This window comes from Apis cerana, linkage group LG6 (genome assembly GCF_029169275.1).
Source record: "Apis cerana isolate GH-2021 linkage group LG6, AcerK_1.0, whole genome shotgun sequence".
Lineage (NCBI taxonomy): Eukaryota > Metazoa > Arthropoda > Insecta > Hymenoptera > Apidae > Apis > Apis cerana.
In genome coordinates this window covers 12,803,648-12,829,965 of record NC_083857.1, presented here as the reverse complement: position 1 = coordinate 12,829,965, position 26,318 = coordinate 12,803,648, and the positions used below count along the sequence as shown (strand labels likewise).

The window sequence follows — 26,318 nt, the reverse complement described above, 5'->3', positions numbered from 1 at the left end:
TATTTTATAATAATATTACTTTTATATTTACATGATTATTTAAAAATTTATGATTACAAATTCATTTTTGAAAATTAAATTTTTTATTTAAGATTTATTTGTAATAACATAATTTATATATTTGAACAATATATAATGTATAATATATTAACAACAAAATTTATATGATTTGAACAATATTTAATATACAATTATAATATGTAGCAAAAAATATTATACAAAAATTAAACAGATGCATATCAGAAATATGTTCTAATTTGAATAAAATGCAAATATTATATTAATTATAACACATAATTATACTTAAACATTTGATAAAAAATTTGAAAATGAATCATAAAAACACTCAGTCTTAATACATTTATGTATTATTTTTTTTTAAAATCGAAATCGAAATCGTAATCATACACGAATATATTGAAAATTACAAGACAACAAAAAAAATAGAAATGATAATACTAATATAAACATAATATTTCTAAGTTTTTAATTTATTTTGTTGCTGAGATCGTCTAGTTTTTATTCTTGCTTGCAAAGTAAGAAGGAGTCCTGCGAGAACATCATGATTAGGTAATTTCTTGGCAAATAATAGACGTTTTACTGAATCATCATAAGTTAATAAAGCAACCATATTTTGTAATAAAAATCCCTGACAGTATTCCAGAAGTTGCATAGCATTGTAAACCTGAAAATAATTATTAAAAAAAAAGTTATAATATTATAATATATATATTACATACACAAATATTTAAATAAAATACCTTAGCATGAATATACATAGAAACAATATTGTCAAGATCAACCATCGAAGAACATTGTGCCTCACAGTACCTAAGTAAACCATCTAATTGAAAGAAGTTCGCGGCAGCCATTAATTCCAAAACATCACTTTGATTAACTTCTAATTTAGCACAACCACCATGATATAAAAATTCCATAACCATCTAAATATTAAAATATAAATTTAAATTTCAAATAGTTAAAATCCTTTAATTTTTTTTAAAATACTACCTGAAAAATATGATAACGAATATCGTTAATTTGTACAATAGGAGGATTTCCCTCACATAATTTCGAACTTAACATATTCCTAAATCTCGGTGATGATGTGACTAAAACAATTTTATGACCATAGAAAACTCTGCCTTCCACTCTAAATTGTACATCGCTTAATTCTGGATTATTTACAAACTTAGGATCTATTCTAGATCCACTAGAAAGTGTTGTATCTCGAATGGGTTTTATTGGTTCCCATCCAAAACATGTACAAAAAATATCTGCGAGAAGAAGGGTCGTACCTTCTTTCTATAGAAAAAATACAAATAAAAAAATATAAAAAAATATTTTTTATTGTAATTTTTTTAAAATTAAATTGAACTATGACTCACCTTACTGTATCTAAAAATATTGAATAATAAAGGAAGACATTCTTGTACGAACTGTGTTGAATAATCATCTGGACATACTTGAAGAAAATCTTGAAGCAATTGATCTATTATAGAATCTAATCTCATTTCGTGAGCTGTTGCTAAACTATGCATCCAACAATGTAATGTCCAACCCACTTTTAATCCACGAAGTTCCATTGTGATATCTAAAAAATTTATATTTATATTTAAGTAGAATTTTTTATATAGAATATAAAATAGATATTTAAAATTCTTTTTTTAAATAATCATTTTCAAATTTGTTTTACCTAAATGGTTGCTTTCCGCACTATGATACATTGCTTCTTGTAAAGCTTTATTTTGAACTTTATTAAAAACTGGTTCTTTTCCTTCTTTTCTATTTCCTCTTCCATCTACAGTTTGTTGTTGTGGACTAGTATTGGCACTACCTTCTGCCAAAATTTCTTCTAATGACAATACTTCTTTTTCTCCTCGTTTGGCAGAGAAATTCAATGGATGAGATAACAATTGATGTAGACAATTCCTTTGACCATGAACTGTTGCTACTGATATTGCACTATAAATATATAAATTAATTCCATTTTATTTGTTCTAATTACTTAAAAATTTTTTTGTATAGGATGAAATGATGATCTTTTTAAAAATTATTTAAAATATTCTTATTTTAATTTCTCAAAAACTATCGAATTTTATTTGATTAAAATGTTAAAAATTTTATTTAAAGATAAATAGATATATTTTACTTGCCTATAACAACCACGTTGAGCTGAACCAGAATATGAAAATGAATCTTTTATCAAAGTTGATAAAAATGGTTGGGCTCCATGAGCCAAAAGTAATGCTACCATTTCAGAATTACCAGATGCTGTAGCTGCTTGCAATGGTGTAACTGTAGATTTATCTTCACTTAATTTAGCACCACCTTCAACGGTTGCACCTCTTTCTAATAATATTCTAGCAATGTTACAATGTCCTAATAATGCTGTATAAGTTAAAGCAGTCCAATGTTGCGTTTCTGCATTGAATCCAGATTGATTGCAACATATGTTATTAGAAATATTATTGGATATGCTTGGTGAACTGGAAGATGAATTTGGAGACTGCATATTTTTTCCTGGAGTCATTATAGCAGATGATGCGACTGGAGTTCTAACATTTGATATATTTGGAGTAACTGGTGTTTTGGAAGGTGTATTTGCTGATTGTCCAGTAGCTGGAGGTGGACTTTCAATATTCAAATCAACGCCAGCATCCAATAATGCTAGAACAGCTGTTTCATCATTATTTATACATGCTATCATTAATGCAGTAAAACCACTATCATTCACAGTGTTAAGTTTTGTTGATGGTAACAAAGGTATAGCTTGAGCTATGAGATCTGTACGACCACTTGTTAACATTTTGAATGCCATATCCATGGTTAAAAGACGAACATATTCAGAGTCATCAATACGTTTCGAACACACTGAAACTTCCTCGAAACTATGAAAAAAATTGAATATTTATTATGAAATATTTTAATAGAAAGTATTTTTTAATGAAGAAAATAATAAATATATATAGAAAAATAAAAATAAATATAAAAATTAATTTTAATAAAATTTAACTTTAATAGTTGAAAGTAAATTTTAAAACATAAATATATATATGAATACATTACCATATTGGTCTAACAGGACAATCTACACCAGGCAATAACAATCTGGCAGCTTGATTAATATCATCTTGATCTACAACTAGTCCATGCCTATGTTCTGCATGAGCGGTCGCAACTCTTAGCCATTCGACTAGCGGTGGAAGTACAACATATGCTCGTTCATACGCAAGTTCTTGTATTCCAGAACCTCGTTCACCATGTTCTAACTGTGTAAATACTGCTTCATTACTTTATATTTAAAAAACAAAGCCAATAATCAAGGAAGTAGATAAGGATCAAGTAGGCAAACCTGTGAACACCTCATGTAATAAAAGAGAGCGTTCAATGCCTTTGTTGTCAAGGGTATAGTTGAACGTCCAGCTTGCGCCACTTTCGAGATCAAATCTATTAGTTCCGATATCGATCCTACACAGGTAGTTAAAAGTGATGGTTCTAACGTTGATCCCGCTGCATCTCTTCCGCTACGGGATGATGACGAAGAATTTAGAGAACTAACACTGGCCCAGCGTGGCATGGCAAGTGCGCCTGCAAAAATATTATACTATATCATACTAATTACATTGTTTTATTGTTATTCTAAAATTTTCTTTGAATTCCAACAAAATAGTTTATTATATATTTAAAAAGTTTTAAAATAAGACGGAAAAATTTCCTAAGCTTAATTAATACTTATCTTAGATTAATAAGATTTTTAAATCAATTTATTTTAAATAAATCCCTTTTTATTTTTTTTTTAATAAATTTTTCTAATATGTTCATATTATTTTTTAGCAGCTATTAACAATTACAAATATATAATTATTAAATATTAATTAGCTTCTAGATTTACCTGATGCTGTTCGACCAGCATTAAGATGTGCATAAGGTTGAAGAAGCCCCCATAAATCTCCACTATTTGCAATAGCATGTTCCAACATAGTTGCAGTTAAAGTCGTATGAGAATCACTCGGTATGCATTGCAATAATATTTCTTCCAACAGATTTTCGATTCCAGCGGTTAAATATATGGCTGCATATTCATGTATCATTCTTCCTAGTCGTACATCAGACATCCAGCGAAAAAATCGTCCTACTGGTAATTGTAATCCTGAACGAGAGGCTTTTGATTGTTTTAACTGATCACCAGATACAGCGAACATTGCTGCAGCACGCAAGCACGCCTAATAAACAGATTATAAATTGATAAATGTTTATAATATCCAAATCATTAATATAGATAGTTTGCTTAATAATATATATGTAATAGAAATAACAGTTTGAAATATATTTATTATTCAAGATTTTTGAAAAGTTCTAAAATTCTATATATTAGGATGAATTATAAATTCTTGGTCAATTTACACATACATGTATAATCCATATATAATCCTGTTTTATCGATTGATTACATTACAATTAATATTACACACATAGAATATTTATAATAATATTAAAATTTATATAATAGAATTATTTATAAAATAATTATAATATTAATTATTCTATATATTTCGATAGTTTGATCTTTTATATAATTTCTAAATTTTATATCTTTTTTATAATTATATATATATATATATATATATAATATACTTAATTATTTTATAATCTGTATTTATTTCAATATAGTGATATATTTTTATATTATCTTATTACCTTTTATGAATATTATTTCCTCTAAAGATGAGTAAAGACATGTACAAAGAAAAATATATATAAATTAATGAATTTGATTAATATTAACCTATAAATTATCTTAAATTTATCTTGAATTATTATAAAATTTATAAGTTTAATTTAATCTGTAACTTGATGTATAAATTTTAAATATAATATAAAGTAAAGGGGATATTTTTAATTTGATTCTTAAAGATAAGACTTTCGATGGTTCTACCTTTTTATTTATCTTCGATTAATTATTTATTTGGCTTATTTTTTAATTAAAGACTATTTTGATCATTTAAAATAAAAAATAAAAAATAAATAAATGCAAATTAATTTTATTCACGTTGAGTCAAATTTAATCTTTCTAAATGTAAATTTATTGTTTGATTAATTCTTCTTTCTCAAATGATGAATTAATCATCATATAAACAAATTTTATGCTCTATTTCACATACCTTAGTGCAAGAATCTGCCAAAGCCGGACAAAGCACAATTTTGAATGCGCTATACACTTCGTGTTTGCTACATAGACCAACAGGTTTAGCCAATCTCTGAGTTTCTCGACCAATTCTGACCAATGCTCTTTGTAGCAGGTAAGAAAGACGTGGTATCGTCTCCATCGAAACTTGCTCCATATGCTCCCTGGTACGACCATTTTGCAATACACGAAGGACGTCATGGTGCGTCCATGGTAATTGCTGCAACTCCACCAATCGATTGTGAGAATCTACCCAAACGAATTCATCCGCACTGGTTACATTGGTATTGATAGTTTCTAAGCTCGAATGTCTCATCAGCCTCCTTACAGCTGGTTCTGAACTTTCGGATCCACTTAAAGAGGAGTAGGTGGAAGACGATTTATGAGAACGCATAGTAAGCTGCTGGATTGCTAGTTTTATGTCTTCTAGACCAGAGCCTGACCAGGGGACCTGTAACTACAATAAAATTATTGGATAAGAAATTTGAGAATTTAAAAATTGGAGGCATTAATAGCATATGAAGACAGAATAAATTGTATATAATTTTTTACAAATTAAATATGTTTTATTTAATGATGATAGAAAAAATATTAATAAATTTGTTAATGTTGATTTGACAATATTTATACATTTTCATAGATTTTCAAAACGAACAATATTTAAAAAAAAAACAAAGATTTTTTAATTATATTTAGAAGATTTATAAAATATATTTTTTTCAATTATACCATAGAGTTTATATAAAATAATATTATACTATATACATATTGTCAATATATTGTTTAAAAAATCAAAAACACACCTTAGCAGGTGTAGCTCTATGTCTATTACGATTCTGTCCAGATCTACTCCTGCCATTTCTTTGGGTAACCGAAGCCGATAAACGATCATCTTCTGGTACAGAGTTTAATTGTTGCGGACTGTGCGCTCTATGGTGACGATGCGGTGGTGAACTGCTACTCGTATGCCCACCTGTGTCCGACATACTTGCATGTCCAGAAGATCGATTCTCATCTGATGAGCTATTACCGGTACATTCTGGTCGCCTCTATAAAAGATATTTGTTTTTCAATGTTATGCTAATATATTTCTAAATGATGAATCGCGAACAAGAATAAATTTTTTTAAATAGATTTAAAAAATTCAGTTTCATCTTTTTATATTTTAGTTTAATATAATTGCAATGGTATGATTTTTTTACATTAATAAAAGAAAAAAATATTAATAAAAAATTGTTAAATACCTGAAGGGCACGAATTTCATGTAAACTAAGATGATGATGTTGAGAATGATGGGGATGTTGAGGCGTTGGTGTTGGGGCAACGCTATCCGTGTCCCTTTCTGCCACCATATGAACCATATTGTGAACTCCGTTTTTTGGAGAATTTTCCGTGAAGTCTTTCGAATATGGATGACAATATAATTCTCGTCCACTTCCACCAGCCGGTCTAAAAAAGGTAAAATGATTTCTTGAAATTTAGAAAATAGTTTTAAAAATTAATATTTAATATTTTCTATAATTATTATTTAAATAGCATCATTACTATATTACATTCTGCACAAATAGAACTTTAGAATAAAAATATTAGAAAATATAATCTTGAATATTCACCCGAAATATTTACATTGATTACTGATAAAATCTAATTCATGACGAGTTGTGTAAACATATTTTTATTGAAAAACCTCATCAATCTATTAAAAATATTTTTAAAAAGATAAAATAATAATTATAGAAATTTAAATTTTTATAATTAAATATCCGGAGTATTTTTTTAAATAGCATCATTCCTATATTTATTTATTTTATTAATGAGCTTAAGTTTTATTGCATTTAAATGATAAGGTAGTAGAGCTGTAATTTAAATAACACAATTCTATTGGAATTTAAATATATTATAATAATGTTGAGTAAATATTTAATATTGATTTCATATAAATAAAATTTTATATTTATGTAATTTAAAAGATATTTGAAGATTTTCTATACATAAATTAATAATAAGCATATAAGTATTTAAAACTTGTAATTTTAAAAATTTTTTCACAGACAAATTAATTATTAATCCCATCTACTTTTACTTTTGATTTATTAAAAGTGTTCTCTCTCTCTCTCTCTCTCTCTCTGCTTCTCTCAGGGATTAATTCATAGAGACATTTGATCGATAAAAAGCAGTAGATAAAAATTATAAATTATTATTTCTCCTATATTCGTCTATTTTTCTATGTTCCTACAATATTATATAATTTAAAATTATATATGAATCAACATATTTCTAACGTATAAATTAATCGATAAGTATTGAAGAAGACAGATCACGATCCTGATTCCGATCTTTTTCTGATTTCTTTCTATTGTTTCTCGAGCTTCGAATTCCTTGACGAGCAAATTCCTTGACGAATATAAATTTGATTCGTGCAGGATCCAGAAAAAGGTATCACGTTTCAAAAATCTATACGATACGTTTTCTCAGTAATTCTCCTAGGCCCATAATTAATGATCCGGTTTTCATGTAAGCGACCCATCAAAATTTATATATTTCCCAATTAAATCGTATTTCTTATTATAATTAAATCGTAGAAATCAATATATTTTAACGTTGAAAAGATTAAATTCGAGATTTTTCATTTATCAGATTTAAATAAAGATTTAAATAAAAACTATTCGATTAATTTTTTTTCGTAAGAAATATGCATTTTTAAGTTCCGCTTAATTTATTACCTATAACGTAAATATCTATTCAAAATCCTCGTAAAAATATCCATATCTAATTAGCAATTTAAATCCTTCGCATTATAACCTCGTTTCGTTCAACGGATCACGACCAAAGAAACGACTCTACACGACGTCCATCAAACCTCCCAACCTATTTCTCGAAACCACTTATAACTATTCGCAAAAACCGTTAAGCACCGCGAAGACAGAAGCACGGCGTGGTTATGCGAATTCCATGCACGAACCCTACGGTACATACTCATTTTTCATCGTCACGGTAAACGTAACATTCGCTTGATTTACCCCCTCAGGCGCCACTGCTGAACGAAGCTCCAGTCTGCCTTGAACCCGGTGTTGTCCCCCGGCAAGGACCAATAATCCACGACCTGGCTCTCATCCTCCTCGATCCTGAGCACGTCCTCCCTGCTGGGGCTAACGTTCACCACGATTTCGTGCGTGACCTTGGTCTTCTCCACCTCTTCGTTCTCTATCAGACTGAGTGTCGATCGTTGCCTCTCATTTTTATCCATATCACCACACCTTCCATCCTCTGAACTATTAACAACTTGTTCCTCCTTTTTAAAATTCCCTATCTTTGATTCCTCTTTTTTGCTCGCCGATTGAGCGCCTTCTTTGAATTTATTCTGTCTTTGATTAGTGTCACCAAAGTAGATCACGGTCTTGTGAGCCACGTCTTTATCGGTTTTTTTCAAGTTATTATCACCCATCACCACGTGTGTCATCGTGTCTCCCATTTTACGTTTGTGATTAATTTTCTCCACTATGATGCCATCTTCGTCGCATGATGATTTAGGTGTATTATCGCTTACGTTTAACCATTCTTTGGTCGGAGATTTATTTGTGAAGGGCAGGCCGCGACGTAGAATGAAGTTGACGCCCTCGCGGCGAGGTGGAGCCTCCAGATTAGCCGGCATCTTGCAGTCACTCAGTTCGCGACAAATCATACATTTGCAATCCTTGCCTTCGCATGATTTTCGTTTTGTTGATGGCATGTCATCAGAAACTTTCATGTAAATACATTTTGTGAACTGAAGTTATTTTGAAGTTATTCGATTCTTTGGAAAAAGGAGTCAGGAAGGAGAATGGTTAAAAATCAGAAATGATGAATTCTAAGTGTGCAGTTCATTCATTCACTCGTATCTCAAAGGATGACCTCTTTTTCTTGATTATTCGAAGAATTATTCCGATTATCAAAGATAAAGTAAAATAATTTCCTTGACTCGGAGGAAGATTAAATTTGATGATATATAACTTGATAGTGATTAATGCTCGAGGAAATTGGAAAGTATGAAAGTGATGATTCTGAATTATTTAAGTTGATTTGGTGAAAGAAAGTAAATGATTTTTCAGATACTTAGAACTAGAAAATTATTTTCTTATATCATTCACTGTTGCTTCAATGTTTATATTCAATTTAAAAATCACCTTTTTCACTTTGCAATTTAAGCATAATTAAAAAATCACAAACAATTTCTTCTTCAACACTTTGCACAATCTTTTTTGATCCAAGTTTGAACTACACCAAAGTTTCATCCCAAATTAGATCCAATTTCATTTTATCCACTCCTCATTCTACTATTGTTCAATCTTTCGAGCTGGCGATAGGTTCGTTTCGATATTGGATTGATACGTTTCACCTATGATCAAATAAATCTTGAATGATCGCGTCGTTTTTGTTCTGTTCCCCCGTTCCGACACGCGACTGAAAACACTATGATCCACAGTGACGGGATCAACAGGTGAAACGCATGCACTTCCTGCGCGAACCGCAATGTCGGCGAATAGAGCACAATCTCCCGTATCACTTTCCTTTCGTTGTTTCTTTTCTCCGTGAGTACCACAACGTAACAGTGTCACAAAAGCGGGAGCATCGACGATTATCGCATGAGAATATCTTTCTTTTTCTTTTCCTTTTCTTCTTTCATTATATTCTATCTTCTTCTTCAATGAAAATACTGATAATGAATTTTGACTTTTGTATCAAGAAATATACAAATTGTATTTGTGGAAAATTTTTTTTACTACTTATATTTTTGTGTAGATTTGGATAGAGTAAAAAGAAATGGTGTAAGATTGACTCAGAAAACATGTCAAACACTTTTTTTTTTTATGTTTCGAATTGAATAATTGGTACGTTGTAAATCATTTTATTTTCTCTTTTAAGATAATTTTTTATTAGGCAGAACTGTGAAAAAAATTATAAGGCATGAGATTTTTTTTGTTTTCGTATATTCAATTCAATTGTTGTTCGTATAATTCAATTCAAAATATTCGAATATAGGCAGAATATCTTCAATCAAATTAAATCCAATATCTCAAACAGTTTACCAAATTTCTTGCATAGTTGGAGAATGCGAACTCGTGAATGATTCGACTCTCACTCGTTCTGATTCAAATCCATTTTTGACTGGCAGAAATTTCGTTATCCAAGAATTCGTGAGAAATCGTAAGAAATGCTTGCAAGAACACCAAACATAGAATACAAGAGATCAATTACGCGAGTTCACGCACACGGACTTTCACCGTTCTGCTCCGTGGAAAATTGATTCCGAACGAAATATCTCCAATTTCTAGCTACAGCCATCAATATATTAGAACTCATCCATAAATTACTTTGCAAATATCATTTTATACTTCAAACGATGCTATCTCTTTGCTTTATTTAACTGTGAAGTTGTTGTTATTATGCTATTTCATAAAATTATCCAGTCATTTGGATTATATATGTTCAGAAATACTGTTAGAAAAAGATGAATGAAGATTTTATGATTTACAAGCATCGGCATTAAAATTCCTTCTAGGAAAATTAATCATATGATAATTTTTAATAAATCGATTGATTTTAAAAAAAAAATATTTATAGGTCCTTCTTTTAAACACATTCATATTAAAAATATATTCACAAAAATATAAATAATTATAAATGTATTAATAATTTAAAATTAAATCACTTCGTACTTTAATTCAATAAAGAGTGCATAATTATGAATTAAAGAATTATTACAACATCCATAATAATTCCTTGCCAAACTATTTTACATTTCAAATGATTTTGCACTACACTCTTTTATAAGATATGTACAAGTCACAAGAAACTATTTTAAAAAGTAGTAGAACTAGAAAAAAAAAAGAATAAAAAATAGTAATGATAACAATAACGAGATATAAAGATATAGAGTTAAAATTCTTGATAATGTTTCACGATAGGACAAGAATAACGCACGGCGCGGTGTTCTACTTTAATCCGTGATCGGTGTATTACGCACGCGTCATCAGTTTCTTGTCTTGCTCCGTGGCGTGGTTAAGTGCTGGCTGCCACTTGTAAACTGTTATGCTCTTTTCACTGGACAGAGAGCATAGGAAACGGGAGAGTGCAAACGAATAGTGTCTTTAGAAACCCCACCATGTACGTATGTATACATATACGTGTATACATATGCACATAAGCATTTACATTTGCATTTGTTTCGAGGGAGAATTTCCGGCGACCATCCTACTTCCTATGACTCGAATCGCCCTAACCACATCCCGTGACGATTCTTGAACATATAGCTGTTCACCATCCTTTCATCGTACTCTCTCAATCCCTTTTCTATGCAAAACGTCGTTTATCATGATCAAAGGGCGTAAACTGTTAATTGCTAAGGTTAGGAAACGTGATTGCATGTGTGAATGAAAGTATAGTAAATGGTTCAGTGAATGGTTTTTAACTTTATGTGTATTACTATAAAAAGTGATTTTTGGTTTAATTATATTTCAAGTAGTTAATATGTAAATAATTCTAGTAATATTTTGTTTTTATCTTATATTTTGATAGTCGATCAGTAAATTTAAACAATTGAAATAATATTTATATTTTCATATAATATAGGAAATAATGAAAAGATAGGCAATGTCCTATTTCCGGTAATCTCATAATGGCAAAAAAAATTCTCAAGAATTTTCCTAGCATAGATAATCGTGGTGCAAGACCATATATAGAATATAGAAAACAGACAATTTAAGTAGGTCAAAATTATTTCTAGAATATTATTATAAAAGAATATATGATTTTTCAAATTTTCTTATTTGTATTTTAATAAATTCCTCTCTTCAATTTTTTTTCAATAAAATTTACTTATAATGAACACGTATTTTTTTTTAAATTAAAAAATTGAAGAAAGAAAAAAATAATTATTTTCTTATAGATATATAATAAATCTTAAAATGAACGATCATAAAACATTCTAATTGATCTCGAATAGCATTGTTCCTGTTGAAATACATCCATAGTAAATTCGCGTGAAAGTCATAAAGTAATTTTACTCCCTAGACAAACCGGTCTTTGTTTTTTCCCACTTTTATGAACTACATTCTATAATATATGTGTACATGAATACAAACTAGATTATTATTATTAAGCTTTAAAAATTATTATTATTAATCCTATGTTTGGAAATTGTACATGATATTAGTTTTTAACTATTAATATAATTTAGCTTTCAATACTATTAATATATGATATATAACAAATTGATAAATTGAATAATATTTTATTGAATAATATGCAATAATATTGCAATGTATGATTTTATATAATTTTACTTTCTTATCATCATCTTTTGAAAGTTTGAAAATGTTCTAATTTATTTTTATAAACTGAAATTTTAAAAAATATCTAAATTTAGTTCATTAATAAATTCAATAATGTATTTTAATAAATTAAAAAATTTATCGATAAAAAGTTGTTCAAATAATTCTAGGTTTTTTTGTTTAAATAATTTAATTGTAATATCTGAATAAAAGTAATGATTTCCAAAAACAATTAAAATTCAAAAAAAAATCTCGCAAAATCATTTTAATTCATCTTTTTTTCTTGAATATTAGTCACATTTCATCAGCATATAATTCTTCATTCATAAATTCACTTTCATCCCATTTGAATAAAGAGATCTTTCTCTTTTATATCGCCTAATTAAAGACCAATTAAATTTATCTGAATTATTGGTTCTCTGAATTCTCTTTCAATGAACAAACGAAACATTTGGCCCGATCATTTTATTCGTATTGCGTACATCTTTTCTGAGAATACACAGAACGACGGAAGTTTTTAATCTATAATTCGTCCACTAAAAGAAAGGTTTTTACAAAGAGGAGTTCAAGGCGTATACACATTACATATATTGTCCGTGCTCATCTGGCGAAACTCCGGTGTCAAGGGCGACAACTGAAAGATATTAAATTAATTAGCGAACCATGTCTTCTTCCTTTAATATTATCATATAAATAATAGAAAAATTGTAAGAAAAATTATGTAGATATCCTTAACTGTATTGAAAATTGTACTATATAGTTTTTCTATTTAACTTATATATTATAAATAAATCAGTTTATAAAATTAATAATACAAATATTATAAAACATAAATGGCTAATTTTGTATGCATAATATCATCTTATCTTCTATCATTTTTATCAATATTCAATATTTTAATATTAATAATATTAATAAATTTATTTAATATTAAACTTTTAAATTTCAGTATTACATCTGTTGACACAGGCAATTTTTTAACCGTTGTAATCATTTCATAAATATGTTACATATGTATTCTATATTCTTATTTCAAAGCCTAAATTCATCTAAAAGTTTGACTCACACATCCGGTAATTAAGAATTCAGTCTGACTCATCAATTCATTCACTAGGGCACTAAAGCCATCTTGTTCTAATTAAACTCAGTTATTCTAGCAAAATTATTCTTGTACATCGTTTGCATCAATTATACATATGTCATCTAAAATTCCAAATTCAAATCTAATCTAAATCAAAACTGTATAAATCATAATTATTGGAAGTAAAATGATGTATATTTAATTGTACGAATTCCAATAGTAAAATCTCGGTTGAAAAGAAATGACACGGATCTGAACAGAACGATAAATATTTAAATTATTCAAAGCGGAAAGATTAGAGTTTAACCAGGTGGAAAAAAGATGCTATACATACATAAATTTTAGTGAACTAAAACGAAACACTTCAATAGTTAGAAATGTTAGAAGTGGAATAGAATACAATCAGAGCGGAAACTTCAATATTTATCTCGTTGAAGTTTTTACTACCTATTAACATAGTATTTAATATAGAAAATAAATAAGTAAATCGTATTTCACCAGCTATGAATGTATAAAACGAAACGACGTATGCTTCCTCATCCATAAAATCTATTACATCGCATCGAATCAGTGAGCGAAGTGGTGATTTAATAATGTTTGGAATTTTCCAACGTCAAATCCTGTTAACTGGTTGGCAGGTGTCTGAACCTTGGGTCAATCCTATCGTAAAAAATATATCCACCAAATTTAGTAATTTTGATTTATTATGATAGGATAACAATACGTTATATTTTTTCTTAAAGAAAAAAAATTTTGATAATTTGCTATCGAATAAATAAAAAAAAATTTGTATCAAAAGATAAGAAAATAATAATTGAATAATCAATAGAATATAGTAATATTGGTTTATTAAATTCAAACTCCGATGTAATGATATTTCACATATACTAACCTAACCTTCACGCGATCGAAATTAACACACAATTAAATCGATAAATTGCAACAATACACTTTCCATTTTTATTCAATTCACTAACGAACAAGGACGAACATCATCGATTCTCACTTTTCATCTTTCATTTTCGAATTTCCTTTTCATTATACTAATTAGTCGTTGTATATTAATACTTTCATAAAAAAATCAATCTAACTGATTCACATTGTCATTTTTTCATTCTTCTGTTTTAATGTTGGGCAATGAAATAGAAATTTCGAAGAATTTCACGTAATCATGTGAAAGGAGAGTTTTAAATTCATTTAATTAGTTATCTGAAAGTAGAGGAAATCGTAACGGGAGATAAAGAGAGAGAATGAGAACCGGGTGATCGCGATAATGATGCGCGTGAGAGGATGTGCGCCAATGCTTAGTCAGATCTGATCGAGATATTTAGGTTAACGGCCTCTCTTCTTTGCTTTCCTTCTTTTCGTACAGATGATTTTAACTGTTCATTGACAAAGCTAAATTGATTTAGATTTTTATTTTTTTCATTCATTCGTTAACGGTGTTTAATACACTTCAAATAAATTTACGAAGTTTAAAATTAATATAATAATATTATATTTTGAATTTTATCTGATATTCAATAGTTCAATAGTTAGCAATGGTAAAGGAGAAATCTGTTATAACATTATTAGATAACTATAATGTTTTATTTCTTTTTTCTATATTTTTACTACTATTTGATTAATTATTATTATTTAATTTTATTATTCTCGTCAAAATATAAATTACAAAATTGTAGTTAAATATATTTTCTGTTTATCAGAATTTTATTGGATATTTAAAAGGATTTTAAAAAATATTATTATTCTAATACATATTACATAAAAAATTACATATTTAATATTTATAATTAAAAGAAATTCTAAAATCTTAAAATTTAAAACAATCTCTATACATTCTAATAAATGCTATATTGCCACTTTCAATTTCCCACACCCAAACTTCAATTAAACTTTCACAGACAAGAAATAAAAAGCAAAAAATAAAAAGAAGAAAAAATCTAAATAAATGCTAAACAATAGTATAAATTATTCCAATTGAACAATTCGTCCATTGTTATCTTTTTTAATGGTTCGTTGAGAATGTATATATTGGTTCCACCATAACATTAGGAAAAACATTCGATATACATAAATACTTATACATATCATGATCGTGCTATAGTTTAACACTACTTATGGAATTGTGTTATGTAATACAACATAATTCAAGACTCAGAAGTTAGATAAATATGAATTATATTCTGATAAACAAGCAATATCAGAATATTTATTATCTTTTTACTTTCATAAATAATCACTATTGTATGAATTAATTAATTTTAAAATATTTTATTTTACGTAACCATATAACAAATAATTTATATACACATAGCACCATTAATAATTTTCATTTTCTTAATAACTTAAATCAAATATAATTCTAATTTAATTCTTTTTGTTCGAAAAATAATACAAAAAACATAATTTCTTTTTAAATAATTTTTATTGAAAATTTAAATTACATGAAATATATAAATTGCAATACTTTTGCATAATTTTTTTTTTTATCAATGCTAAATTTAGCATTGAAATGGATCCTACATATTACATTACACCCGGTTTGAGGACAATAGTGTATTTCAATGGAACGGGACCTGGGGGAGTATCGCGTCACCGTAAATCGGTCAGGCAACAAGCTACACGGACGGGCTTTCTCTTCGATAACCCTCGATAACCTTAACTCGACACACAGAATATTTTGTGCTTGCGCATCTTCGTCGTTTGCTCGCATGCGCGCGATTCATGTCTTCGCGATTCACTGATTCTACCAGTGATTTGTCCTTTCGGTTGTTTTATGGGGAACCTTACTTAATTGCATGTCAATGCATCTAAAAGTTTAATTTTATGTTAAAAGATATTTTGAAGAGGTAAAATAAATAATAGAATACGACGATAAGGAAAAAATTTGATTAATTATTCTTATTTTCAGATTCTTTAATCAATAAAATCAATGAATATTTATTGAATAATTAATCTTCTTCCAATTATGATTCACAAAAAAATCAATTTAATAAATATCATTTAGAATGTACAATTTGATACATAATTCATCGATTTGATTACTTTTCATTCTAAAATTTAAATTTATATAAATTATAATTTTCATATAAATAGTTAGTTATTTTTTTCTCATAAAATTTCTAATATATATATTTTTATACGTATAAATTTTAAATTTTTATTATTTGAACACATATATTACATCTTTTTAAATTATCTAATCATTTTTTTCAAATTACAAAATAAACATATATATAATTTGAAGTTCTCAATGTACCATAACCTCAAAGCACGGTTCCTTCTTCCGCGAGTATATAAATACAACATAAAGTTAGTTTGATATTCAAGAGACAAAGATCTAATCATTGATTAATTACATCAAATAAATTTCGATTTTTCATATAGTAGAAAAAGATGAGGATTATTCGTTATATATATGAATTTTAGAATTTTAGAATTATTATAGAACTTCCCGTTGATTTAATAAATAATTCCTGTGTGCTTTCAAAGGAGCTTAGAAGATACACGTCACCTCTTCTTCTTATCCCCGATGATCATTCTTATAGAGATTGCATTCGCGCATTCCTCATACATACGATTACAGCGAAAGATGACTGGCGTATTTTTTGCGGTCGTTGACTCGTTCGAAATACAACGTTCTCGTCGTTTAAGCTTCTTTAAACTACCTTGTGCACGCACACGCATATGTTTCTTTGATCTTCTATCTTCTCGTATGATTGTGTGTATTTCAAGTACAAAATTTTGTTATACGATTTACTTCTAATTAGAATTTGTATTTCCATATGCTAAATTAATTTTGGACATGTATTGTATGAATCGCAGCATTTTATGTAGATATATATAATTGTTTTAAAGGTTATTAATTAGAAATCCGATTATTTATTTAAAGATGTATCATGTAATAATACTCATTTCCATTGTCGATTTCACGTAAAAAAATAAATTTTATGATCATGTTTTTTTTTATAAATTTGTATTAAAAGATATGCATTGAAATAGATAGTATTTAAATAACTTGTTTTTATTATAACAAATTACATATTTGTCTTTAATAAGCTGTAAAGTTATAAGTTGAAAGTATAATCAAATTTGGTAAAAATCATCAATTAATTTGTATCAAAGGTAAAATTGAATTTCAAAGTTTTTACGAAATGAACTTTAACCTTGAAACAGGTCAGTGACCGTTTTCATGTAGAAAGCTATTTTTAACCGAAGGCAAAATCGAGAGGAATACGATACGCAATCGATAATTTTAATGTTACGCATCGATGGGCAATTATTATCGATTATAATTCGGTGTCATACATATTGATAAGGCCACGATGTGCTGTGTTTTACATACGAATCACTGAGCGTGCACACGACACGCTCGAGCGCTGGAATACCAATGAACCATGTATATACAGAATCTCAAAGCAAAATCCCGACCTAGAAATCTTAAATTTCGTGTCACGAAACGATTCTGTTCCGCCTTTTAAAAATTACGTGAACTTTTTTATATGTTTTAAATTCTTTTGCCTTCCTAAATAATTTGGATATAACATAAATCTTTGTCTTTTCCAATTATTACTTTTTCGTAATTTTATTTTTTTAAATATATACAATTATTTTTTTTTATAACATTTGTCGCATGTTAAAGTCTCTACAATTACTATTTCACAAAAAAAAAAAATTAAAGAAAATGATCATGGTATTTTTGCATTATTCATAATTTCATGAAACTTTGTTATAGGCAATATAGAAATCTTAAGAAACAAAAAAAAATATAAATAACAATTTATTTATATTTGAAATTAGTTATCGTATATGAGCCCGTTATATTGGGTGAACGAACTTCGAAAAGAACAAAATTTGTGAGCCTATTACGTGAACCCTTAAATTTCAATGCCTATTTGTATGCCGAACAGATTTTTCAGGAACCGAAGCCGTGGTGCGCGGCATGGTGTCGATGGAACTAAATGATGGGGAAAGGGGAGGTGTGTCTTACGAATATATGCTCGTTCGACATCGTTAATCGAATCGGTCGTAATTACGTACATCGTAAATTTTAATGATCCTTAATCGGATCGGTAAGTGGAGTGGCTTCTCTTAACGGTGATGTTTTGAGATCCCGCTAAACACTGAATTAAAAAAAAAAGTTTTCATTGCATGCCGAAAACAAAGATCTCTAAATTTGAATGTTTTATAAATATTGCGAAAAATGAATTCCTGAAAATCATTTTTATAATGTAGAATTTTTCATTGTAAGAATTTTCTTTTTTTGGTTAAATTTCGATGATGCTTTAATAAATAAAAATATAGTAATATTGAGATAATAGGATTCGATAATCTATATTACATTGATTTATGACATTTTTATATTCTGAATTCCTATCATCAGTCTCAACCGAAAAAAGAATCTTGTGAATCTTTTTGAAATTATGAATGCTTCTCCAACATTACAGGGATGACGCATCAATACTGACTCATCATTAGGAAGCCCATGTTTATGTTACAGATCATCGATAGCCAACCATAAACTTACATTACAATTAATTGACTACTTGAAAAACAGTAGCAAGTGATTTGACATGTAAACGACAGCCAATATCTTCATCAGTATTCGTTATTATCATCAAGAAAATTATCAACTATGAATATCACGAATCAATCAATCTACATAAAATATGTAATCTCTGTGCACACGATATATTTCATATATCAAGTTAATAAACTAGTAATAGATGATAAATAAATCACTCAATAAGGGTTTACAAACGATTTACCAGCCATCTAGTGCTCAAAGTAATACTTTACTCTGCATTTTCATATTTATTAACGCCCTCTGGATAACGTAAGTTGTTATAGTTACCTATAAAACCAAAGATGAATTGCCGTCGATAATATTGGCATTACATTATTTACTAACCTATATTTCTTATTCCAGAAAATAACTAACAAAAAATATTAACAAAATAAATCATATTTATTGCAATCTTAACAATTTTATATTGAAAGAGATTAACATTCCTATGTTCCTGGACGGTTTTAATCGATCTTTATCAGGATTAGCGGATTACCATGAATACAACCAGATCAGAATTAATTCAGATCTCTGTTAAGATCGATATCGATTACAAATGGATTAGGGTTCACGAAAAATAAAAGAATACTCACCGACGAGGCTTAGGTCGCAATATCTCGTGACCAGAATCGGATATGCAGATACTCAGGCTTAATGGTCCCCCATAGTGTTCTGGAGGCGCACCGGTTTGGACAGTCTGCTGCTGGGGACTGGATATACCGCCAGAACCGGAAGTGCCGGTCAAAAACAACGGTTGCTGCCCACAACCGTCCATCGTGGCTCGCTCGACGTTCATTCTGCCTCCCGTTGCTGATTGCACTGGAAGACCTGGGAAATTAAAAATAAAAATTTTTGAAATCCTATACAAAACATATCGGTGTTAACTTTTCTTCACAGAATTATGGATTTATTGTTGTTGACAAAATTATTGTTTCATAAATTGAATTATATAATACACCTATAATAATTTTATTTCTATGTTCTAACAAAAACTATTTTTCTATGTAAATGAATTTCTATAGAATAAAGAATTACAAAATATTTAGCTTAAATATATTATATATAAATACATTATATTTATATTATTTAAAATTAAATTTGATTATATTTGAATAATTCTATATAAAATTTCATATATATTATTTTTCGGAGTAATTTCATTAAATATCGAAAAATATAATAATATTTTTTTTTTTAATAAATGCGAATGAAGCTGATTTATGAACACGTATAGAAATTCAGTACGAGAAATCTGCTCGATAGGGAAAATCTTTGGTGGAAAGTAATTATATGAAACTTTCTTCTTAGGCTCGAAGGTCATTAACGAGCATCTGGATGATTCTGAGAATAATTAGCAATACGATAACATCACTTGCAAGAAACAATTATTTCTCTGTTCATACGAGCAGTGTGTATCTTCACACCGCGAGCGCGGCGCTAATTACTGTTGGAAATGTGCCGAATACGTTAATAGGAAGAGTGTATCTCTTGGTATCGTTTGTTCCTCGCGACGTTCTGGTATCTTTTGTGAAAATTCATTGAAACTTTCTCCATTGAAAATATCTCTATGTATAAAATATACTGAAAAAAAGAATTGAATAAATTAGAGTGAATTCAAACTCTTTATAAGAAAAAAATCTTAGAAAAATACATTATAATTATTACAATGATAATAATGTTGGATTTTGAATGATGAGATAAAATCGACAGTAAAATATTTTATATTTTTAACTTTAAAATTAATTTGTAAAATGTATTTCATTCAATATGTATTCTTCATATTAAACATAAACACTATATTTATTATTATCATTATAATAATAAATTATGTATTAATATGTTTAATTATATTTTCCATTTGTTTTATCAGAAATAAATAAAGTTCTGTATTTCTTTCAAAGAATTTCAATAATATATGTATAAAGAAAAATGAACGATTATATGAATTTATGGGATTAACATTTTCATATATGTGCATCGATGTATGAAAACACTCACGAATAATTATTATAAAATATATATAATACAAAATTCTTCTATTTCGTGGCGAATGTATTGCTTTTCTTAATCCCGATGCTAGCGCAATCTGTTCCAGGAAGTGGTCCAGTTCGGTCCAGTTGATAACTGGTTTTCAATAAACCGTTCGTAAACATGTTCAGACCCAGATATCACATAGATGACAAACCTTCTGTATTAATTATTTATTCATGTAGAAAATTTTTAAAAAATTTTTGAACATATGATAATAATATCTTTAAAAACAAAGTAATTAAGGATTTATTTAATATCAAAGTTTTTTATGAATATTTCTTTGCAATTTTGTAATGAAAAATTGATGAATGTACAAAATGTGTAAATACATTACTATATATAAATAAATATCGATATGTGGATATATAAATAGGTGAATATGATTGACAGAGTAGTGACATTAATCTTTTAAAAAGTTAAATGAAACTCGCACATGAATATCTTATTTAACCAATTATATATTACATTTTATTCGATTATAAGATGCAGTTTTCATTTTCAGTCATTAAATTCGGTCAATAATGCTGATGAAAATAAACAACTATACGTTATTAATAAATTTCTAACATAAAATTATTCAAATTATTTGATATTTGAAATGCGAATAATATATGTATATAGATATGTATTGATATATATCATGATATATCATGATATAAAAAATATATATATCATGATATAAAAAAAAAATCTTTTTAATTATTATTTTAATTCAAATTTTTTTTATTAAAAATTGATAATCTACAAATTTTGAAAAGAAAAAATATTTTATAATATGAAATTATTAAAAAAAGAAATAGAATATGTAAAAAAAAAATAAAAATCATCAATTCACATTGCAAATATTAAGCGCAGGTGACATGCGCGGTATTAACTTATTAGAAGTTTGCGCCAACGAGGTTCGACGAGAGCATGATCGTTGCTCGTTTTGATAGGCCCTTGTATGCAATTACTCTGGTTGGCTCCCAAAATGCTTCCTTAAGTGTGCATATCAGGAACAACTCGTCTTCCCTTCTTCCAATCTCCTTGTTACCCTTTTTCCACGCGAAGTGAAAGCACACGCCTTTTTCGCGGAATTTTTATCCATGTGATTTTAATGAAATAATGATATTTTTTATAATTCTTTTTTTTTTTATCAGAAATATTTATACTATTTCGATCTTCATTTTTCGATTAGCCTGAAAATTTTTGTCATAATGATAATAAAATTATATTTTTTATAATTTGATTTATATTTCCTTCTATTTGTAGATATAATTCATTACAATTCAATTTCTTTTGATTCTGTTCTACTTATACCATGCTTCATTTTCAATCTTTCCACAATTGAAATTTAATTTTTCTATTTCATCATTTAAACACATAGAATATAATATTTTTCGAAATTAATAAAATTTTGAAGTGTTATATAACATAATTATTTAATTATATATTAATTTCTTTTATAATTTGATTATTCTTAAAACAAAACTAACTTTTGAAATTTTCTAAAACTAACATACAAAAAATAATGCTGCATTATATTTTTTTATCTTATTAAAATATGATTTGTCAACGCTAATAATCATTTAACTTCTATAACTATCAACTAGCAACTGATAGATAAAAATCAAGAATTAGGTTTGAGGCAGTTAAAAACCGATGACGAAATTCCTCTGAGGTGATTTTTAATTCAAAAATCACTATTATATAGAAAAATAGGATTAAAATTAATTAATTTACACAGTTATTAATATAATTCATCATTCACGAAAAGATTTATTGTATTTGCACATGATGACAATAAAAATAATTTGATGGTCGAAATATTTGCGAATGGTTAAGGAAGCAACAGAAAATTCGTGTTCCATGAAGCTACACGTGGGTGTAAACAAAAGTATGATTCTGCTTGGGGCACGGAATGTGCTGGACGCTGCGCTGTGTCCTATACACCGGCTATGCCGCATGGCAGATTAAGCGTATACGTACTTACATACGGCGTGGCATGGTATACAGCCGTCCGCTTCGCGGCCGCCGCATTCCAACGGCTGCCCAAACCAAAACCTATATCGCGTATACCTATCTCACTCTTGCCTTCTCCTTTCAACCATGTGTTTGCTCTTTTTCCCCCCTATCCCCTCTACCTGTTCCTTTTCACCCCTACCACAGCACCTTTTATTCGACCCTCTTTGCAGGAGAAACGTAGCTGCACATTGTCTCCCTTCTCTATCTCTCTGTCTCTCTTTGCCATGCTGTTTCTATTTATCTCTGTTTCTTCTTATTATATTGATATTATTTTTAATTAGTATCGATTATTGCTAATTATTAGTCAAGAACGTATGATTTAAGATGGATTTCGAATCCACCGCCAATAATAATACAGTGTTTTCAAGCGACACTCATTCTAGCATATAAGTATTAACTGTGCCCGACATAGCTTAACTTTGATAATCAAATGGGATCCAATGGGTTTTACCTAGCAAGATCATTGGCGTTTCTTCTTAATATCACAATGATATATCATGATTTCGCAATGAATTTTTTGATCGATTCGATTAATCATACATTATTTGTATTGTTTAATTGTTGATCGAACAAATTACAACAATTGGTTTGTAGGATATCGCGAAATCTTAATAATTAATAAGGACGAGAGTTTATTTGGCATTATTATTTTATACGTTTCTTCATTCTATTTGCCACCTAATCGATTCAATAACAAGACACATATAAATTTTCTATATATTTCTTCAATATATATTATGAGAATAACATTTTACTGACTATTTGTAATAATTTTTTCCTGATTTTTGCACTAGATTATTGAAATTTTACAATTAAATCAACATGAAAACATATGTATAAGAATTGGCAAATTTATAAATATAGTTCAACATAACGATCAATGATTTAATAAATTATACATTAAAGTATTTATATAATACTAATCACTTTATGATAGAACTGTGTATAATAGAACAGACTTGTGTAACATTGATAAAAATTTAAAAAAACATGATTTGAAATTGTGCATATATATGAGTCGAAACATTAATTATAAATATATGCAAATATAAATAGTTGAATGAATTATGCACAGATTTCCAAAAAAACATATTTAATATTTATATGTACAATTTTGATAAAACAATTTGTTTTCGACTATCTATTAGGTATCAAATGAGAAAGTTAAATCTTGGATCCGTGCCTTCGTATACGTCACTGAACAGGCGAAAGTCTGAGAAGAAGGATCATGATCTATCAGACGAGAGTTCTCGCGAGTGTGCAACCTACGCGATAACCGGTTAGCTGTAAATCCTTTCAGAGTTCCAAATCATTCTTTCAGAAAGATTTATGTGATATCTTATGATTTTTGAACAAATTAGAATCGATGAATATTTGACTTTGAGTGAAGAGATAATATCAAACATTTGAACAAGTTCGACTTTTATGAGAATGTCTGTATTTGAAAAAAAATTTAATTTTCGGAAAAACCGGTTTCAAGCAATTAAATGTTAGAATGCACAAACTTTATTATATACATATTATTTTATATATTATTTTTTGATTGTGAATACTTTTTTAATATTTTATTTTAATTCTAGAAATATTATTAAAGTTAATAAAATATTAAAATAATTTTATGTAATTTATATTATTGAATATATTTACTGAATATTGAAATTATGAATTTATAGCGAACATATAAAATATAATATATAAAATTTAATTGCTAAAATAATACCGAATAAAAAAATACCAAATCAATTTTTATTTTTATATTTTTTAATATAATTAATAATTTATAAAATCGCTTTTTAAATAGAATATATGTATTTTAAAAATCTTACCGAATTTTATTTAGCGTATTGGTAAAGATGAACATATGTATTTATTCGGGACATGATGGGCACTCAAAGAACACTGGATAAAATTATGAACAAAAATTTCACTTTTGCTCAATGTTCACGTTGTACACGAACATTTTTTGTTTTTACTATTCTATCAAAATATATATCACGTCGCAAAAGCACATATAACTGTACGTACATTTCGATGTTCTGTAAAACTGTAAACACATAAGAACTTTTTAAACTGTACCATGCAGCAATGATATTGGTATAAATGCATGATGTGTTGAAATTAACAATAGCCAAGGGCTACAGGAATAAAACAAATTCACCTTGTTTCTTTTAAATCTTCACTAGTATGATATATTCTATTTTTTTAACAAGACGACATATCCGCACATGCATCCGATCAAGTCGCCGCTTTTCGACAGCTGTCAATTACGAACAACACAGGCGCCGCGTTTGTACAGCATCCCAGCAAAACCACTTTCGGTCCAGACTATACAGAAACCTTTTGTACAAGGAATAAACGTGGAAGACGATATTTCTGCCATCTATCGATTATTGTGAGAATCAGCATTTCGTGATAAGTATGATGGAATTGACAGTTTGTCTAAAAAACATGTGTTTTAAATTTTAAATTAAAATTTTAATTTAAATTAAACTTTAAATGTATCGTTTATTTGACATAACATAAAAATAATGATTTAAAATTCTTATAGTATTATAGTTAATATTGAATAATTATATTCTTTTTATTAATTATTTTAAAAACAATTCATTGTATATATTTCAAATAACATAAAAAAAATATTTAAAATATTCATGAATTTATAATATATATATATATATAATATTAATAATATAATTTAATCTCACTTTTTATAAAAAGAACTTAAAATATATTTTATATAATTTTAATTAAAGAATATAATTTTTCATAATTATATAAAAAAATTATATTTAACATTAATATACATTATATATTCTAGAATATAAGATAGAAAAAATATTTCAAGAATTAAATCTTGATTATTATATTTATAATAAGAAACATTTAAGAATTGATTACTTTATCTTGAATATCTAATTCTTAACAATTTGAATATACATATATATATAGCTACTAATTTAACATATACATAACTATTGTTTCTGATTTATTGCTAATATTTTAAAAAGAAAAGGTATAATATATGTCATCAGCTAATGAGATATTATGTAATCTCGAAAATTCAACGAAGAAATATATCTTTATAAAGCATAATTTCTAAAATTATAAAATTCATTGTAAATATGAATAAATATA

The 26,318-nt window shown here is 27.7% G+C and overlaps 1 protein-coding gene and 2 long non-coding RNA genes across 8 annotated transcripts; 1 reads left to right on the top strand and 2 right to left on the bottom strand.

Moving 5' to 3' along the window:
* Window positions 1–159: 159 nt before the first annotated feature.
* Window positions 160–25,501, bottom strand: LOC107994167 (ankyrin repeat and BTB/POZ domain-containing protein 3). Of its 6 annotated transcripts, XM_017050950.3 has the most exons (15): window positions 25,342–25,501; window positions 25,010–25,227; window positions 19,742–19,976; window positions 6,433–6,637; window positions 5,992–6,237; window positions 5,166–5,645; window positions 3,896–4,226; window positions 3,356–3,591; window positions 3,070–3,272; window positions 2,157–2,891; window positions 1,697–1,965; window positions 1,389–1,594; window positions 1,012–1,305; window positions 762–944; window positions 160–685 (listed from the first exon to the last, which is right to left on the bottom strand). In XM_017050950.3, exons 3-15 carry the CDS (start codon window positions 19,942–19,944, stop codon window positions 479–481), a joined length of 3,798 nt encoding a protein of 1,265 aa, XP_016906439.1. In that variant the 5' UTR covers window positions 19,945–19,976; window positions 25,010–25,227; window positions 25,342–25,501; the 3' UTR covers window positions 160–478. The 6 variants fall into 6 exon arrangements, with proteins under 6 accessions (XP_016906439.1, XP_016906438.1, XP_016906437.2 ...); XM_017050949.3 differs by having other exon boundaries at window positions 25,010–25,500; XM_017050948.3 differs by lacking the exons at window positions 19,742–19,976; window positions 25,010–25,227; window positions 25,342–25,501 and adding an exon at window positions 8,209–11,939 and having other exon boundaries at window positions 2,157–2,175; window positions 2,269–2,891.
* Window positions 12,949–15,520, bottom strand: LOC107994168 (uncharacterized). Its single transcript, XR_009830236.1, has 4 exons — window positions 14,472–15,520; window positions 14,078–14,239; window positions 13,565–13,701; window positions 12,949–13,132 (listed from the first exon to the last, which is right to left on the bottom strand). It is a non-coding gene; the product is annotated as an uncharacterized LOC107994168 (long non-coding RNA).
* Window positions 17,031–20,200, top strand: LOC133666286 (uncharacterized). Its single transcript, XR_009830237.1, has 2 exons — window positions 17,031–19,418; window positions 19,512–20,200. It is a non-coding gene; the product is annotated as an uncharacterized LOC133666286 (long non-coding RNA).
* Window positions 25,502–26,318: the final 817 nt, after the last annotated feature.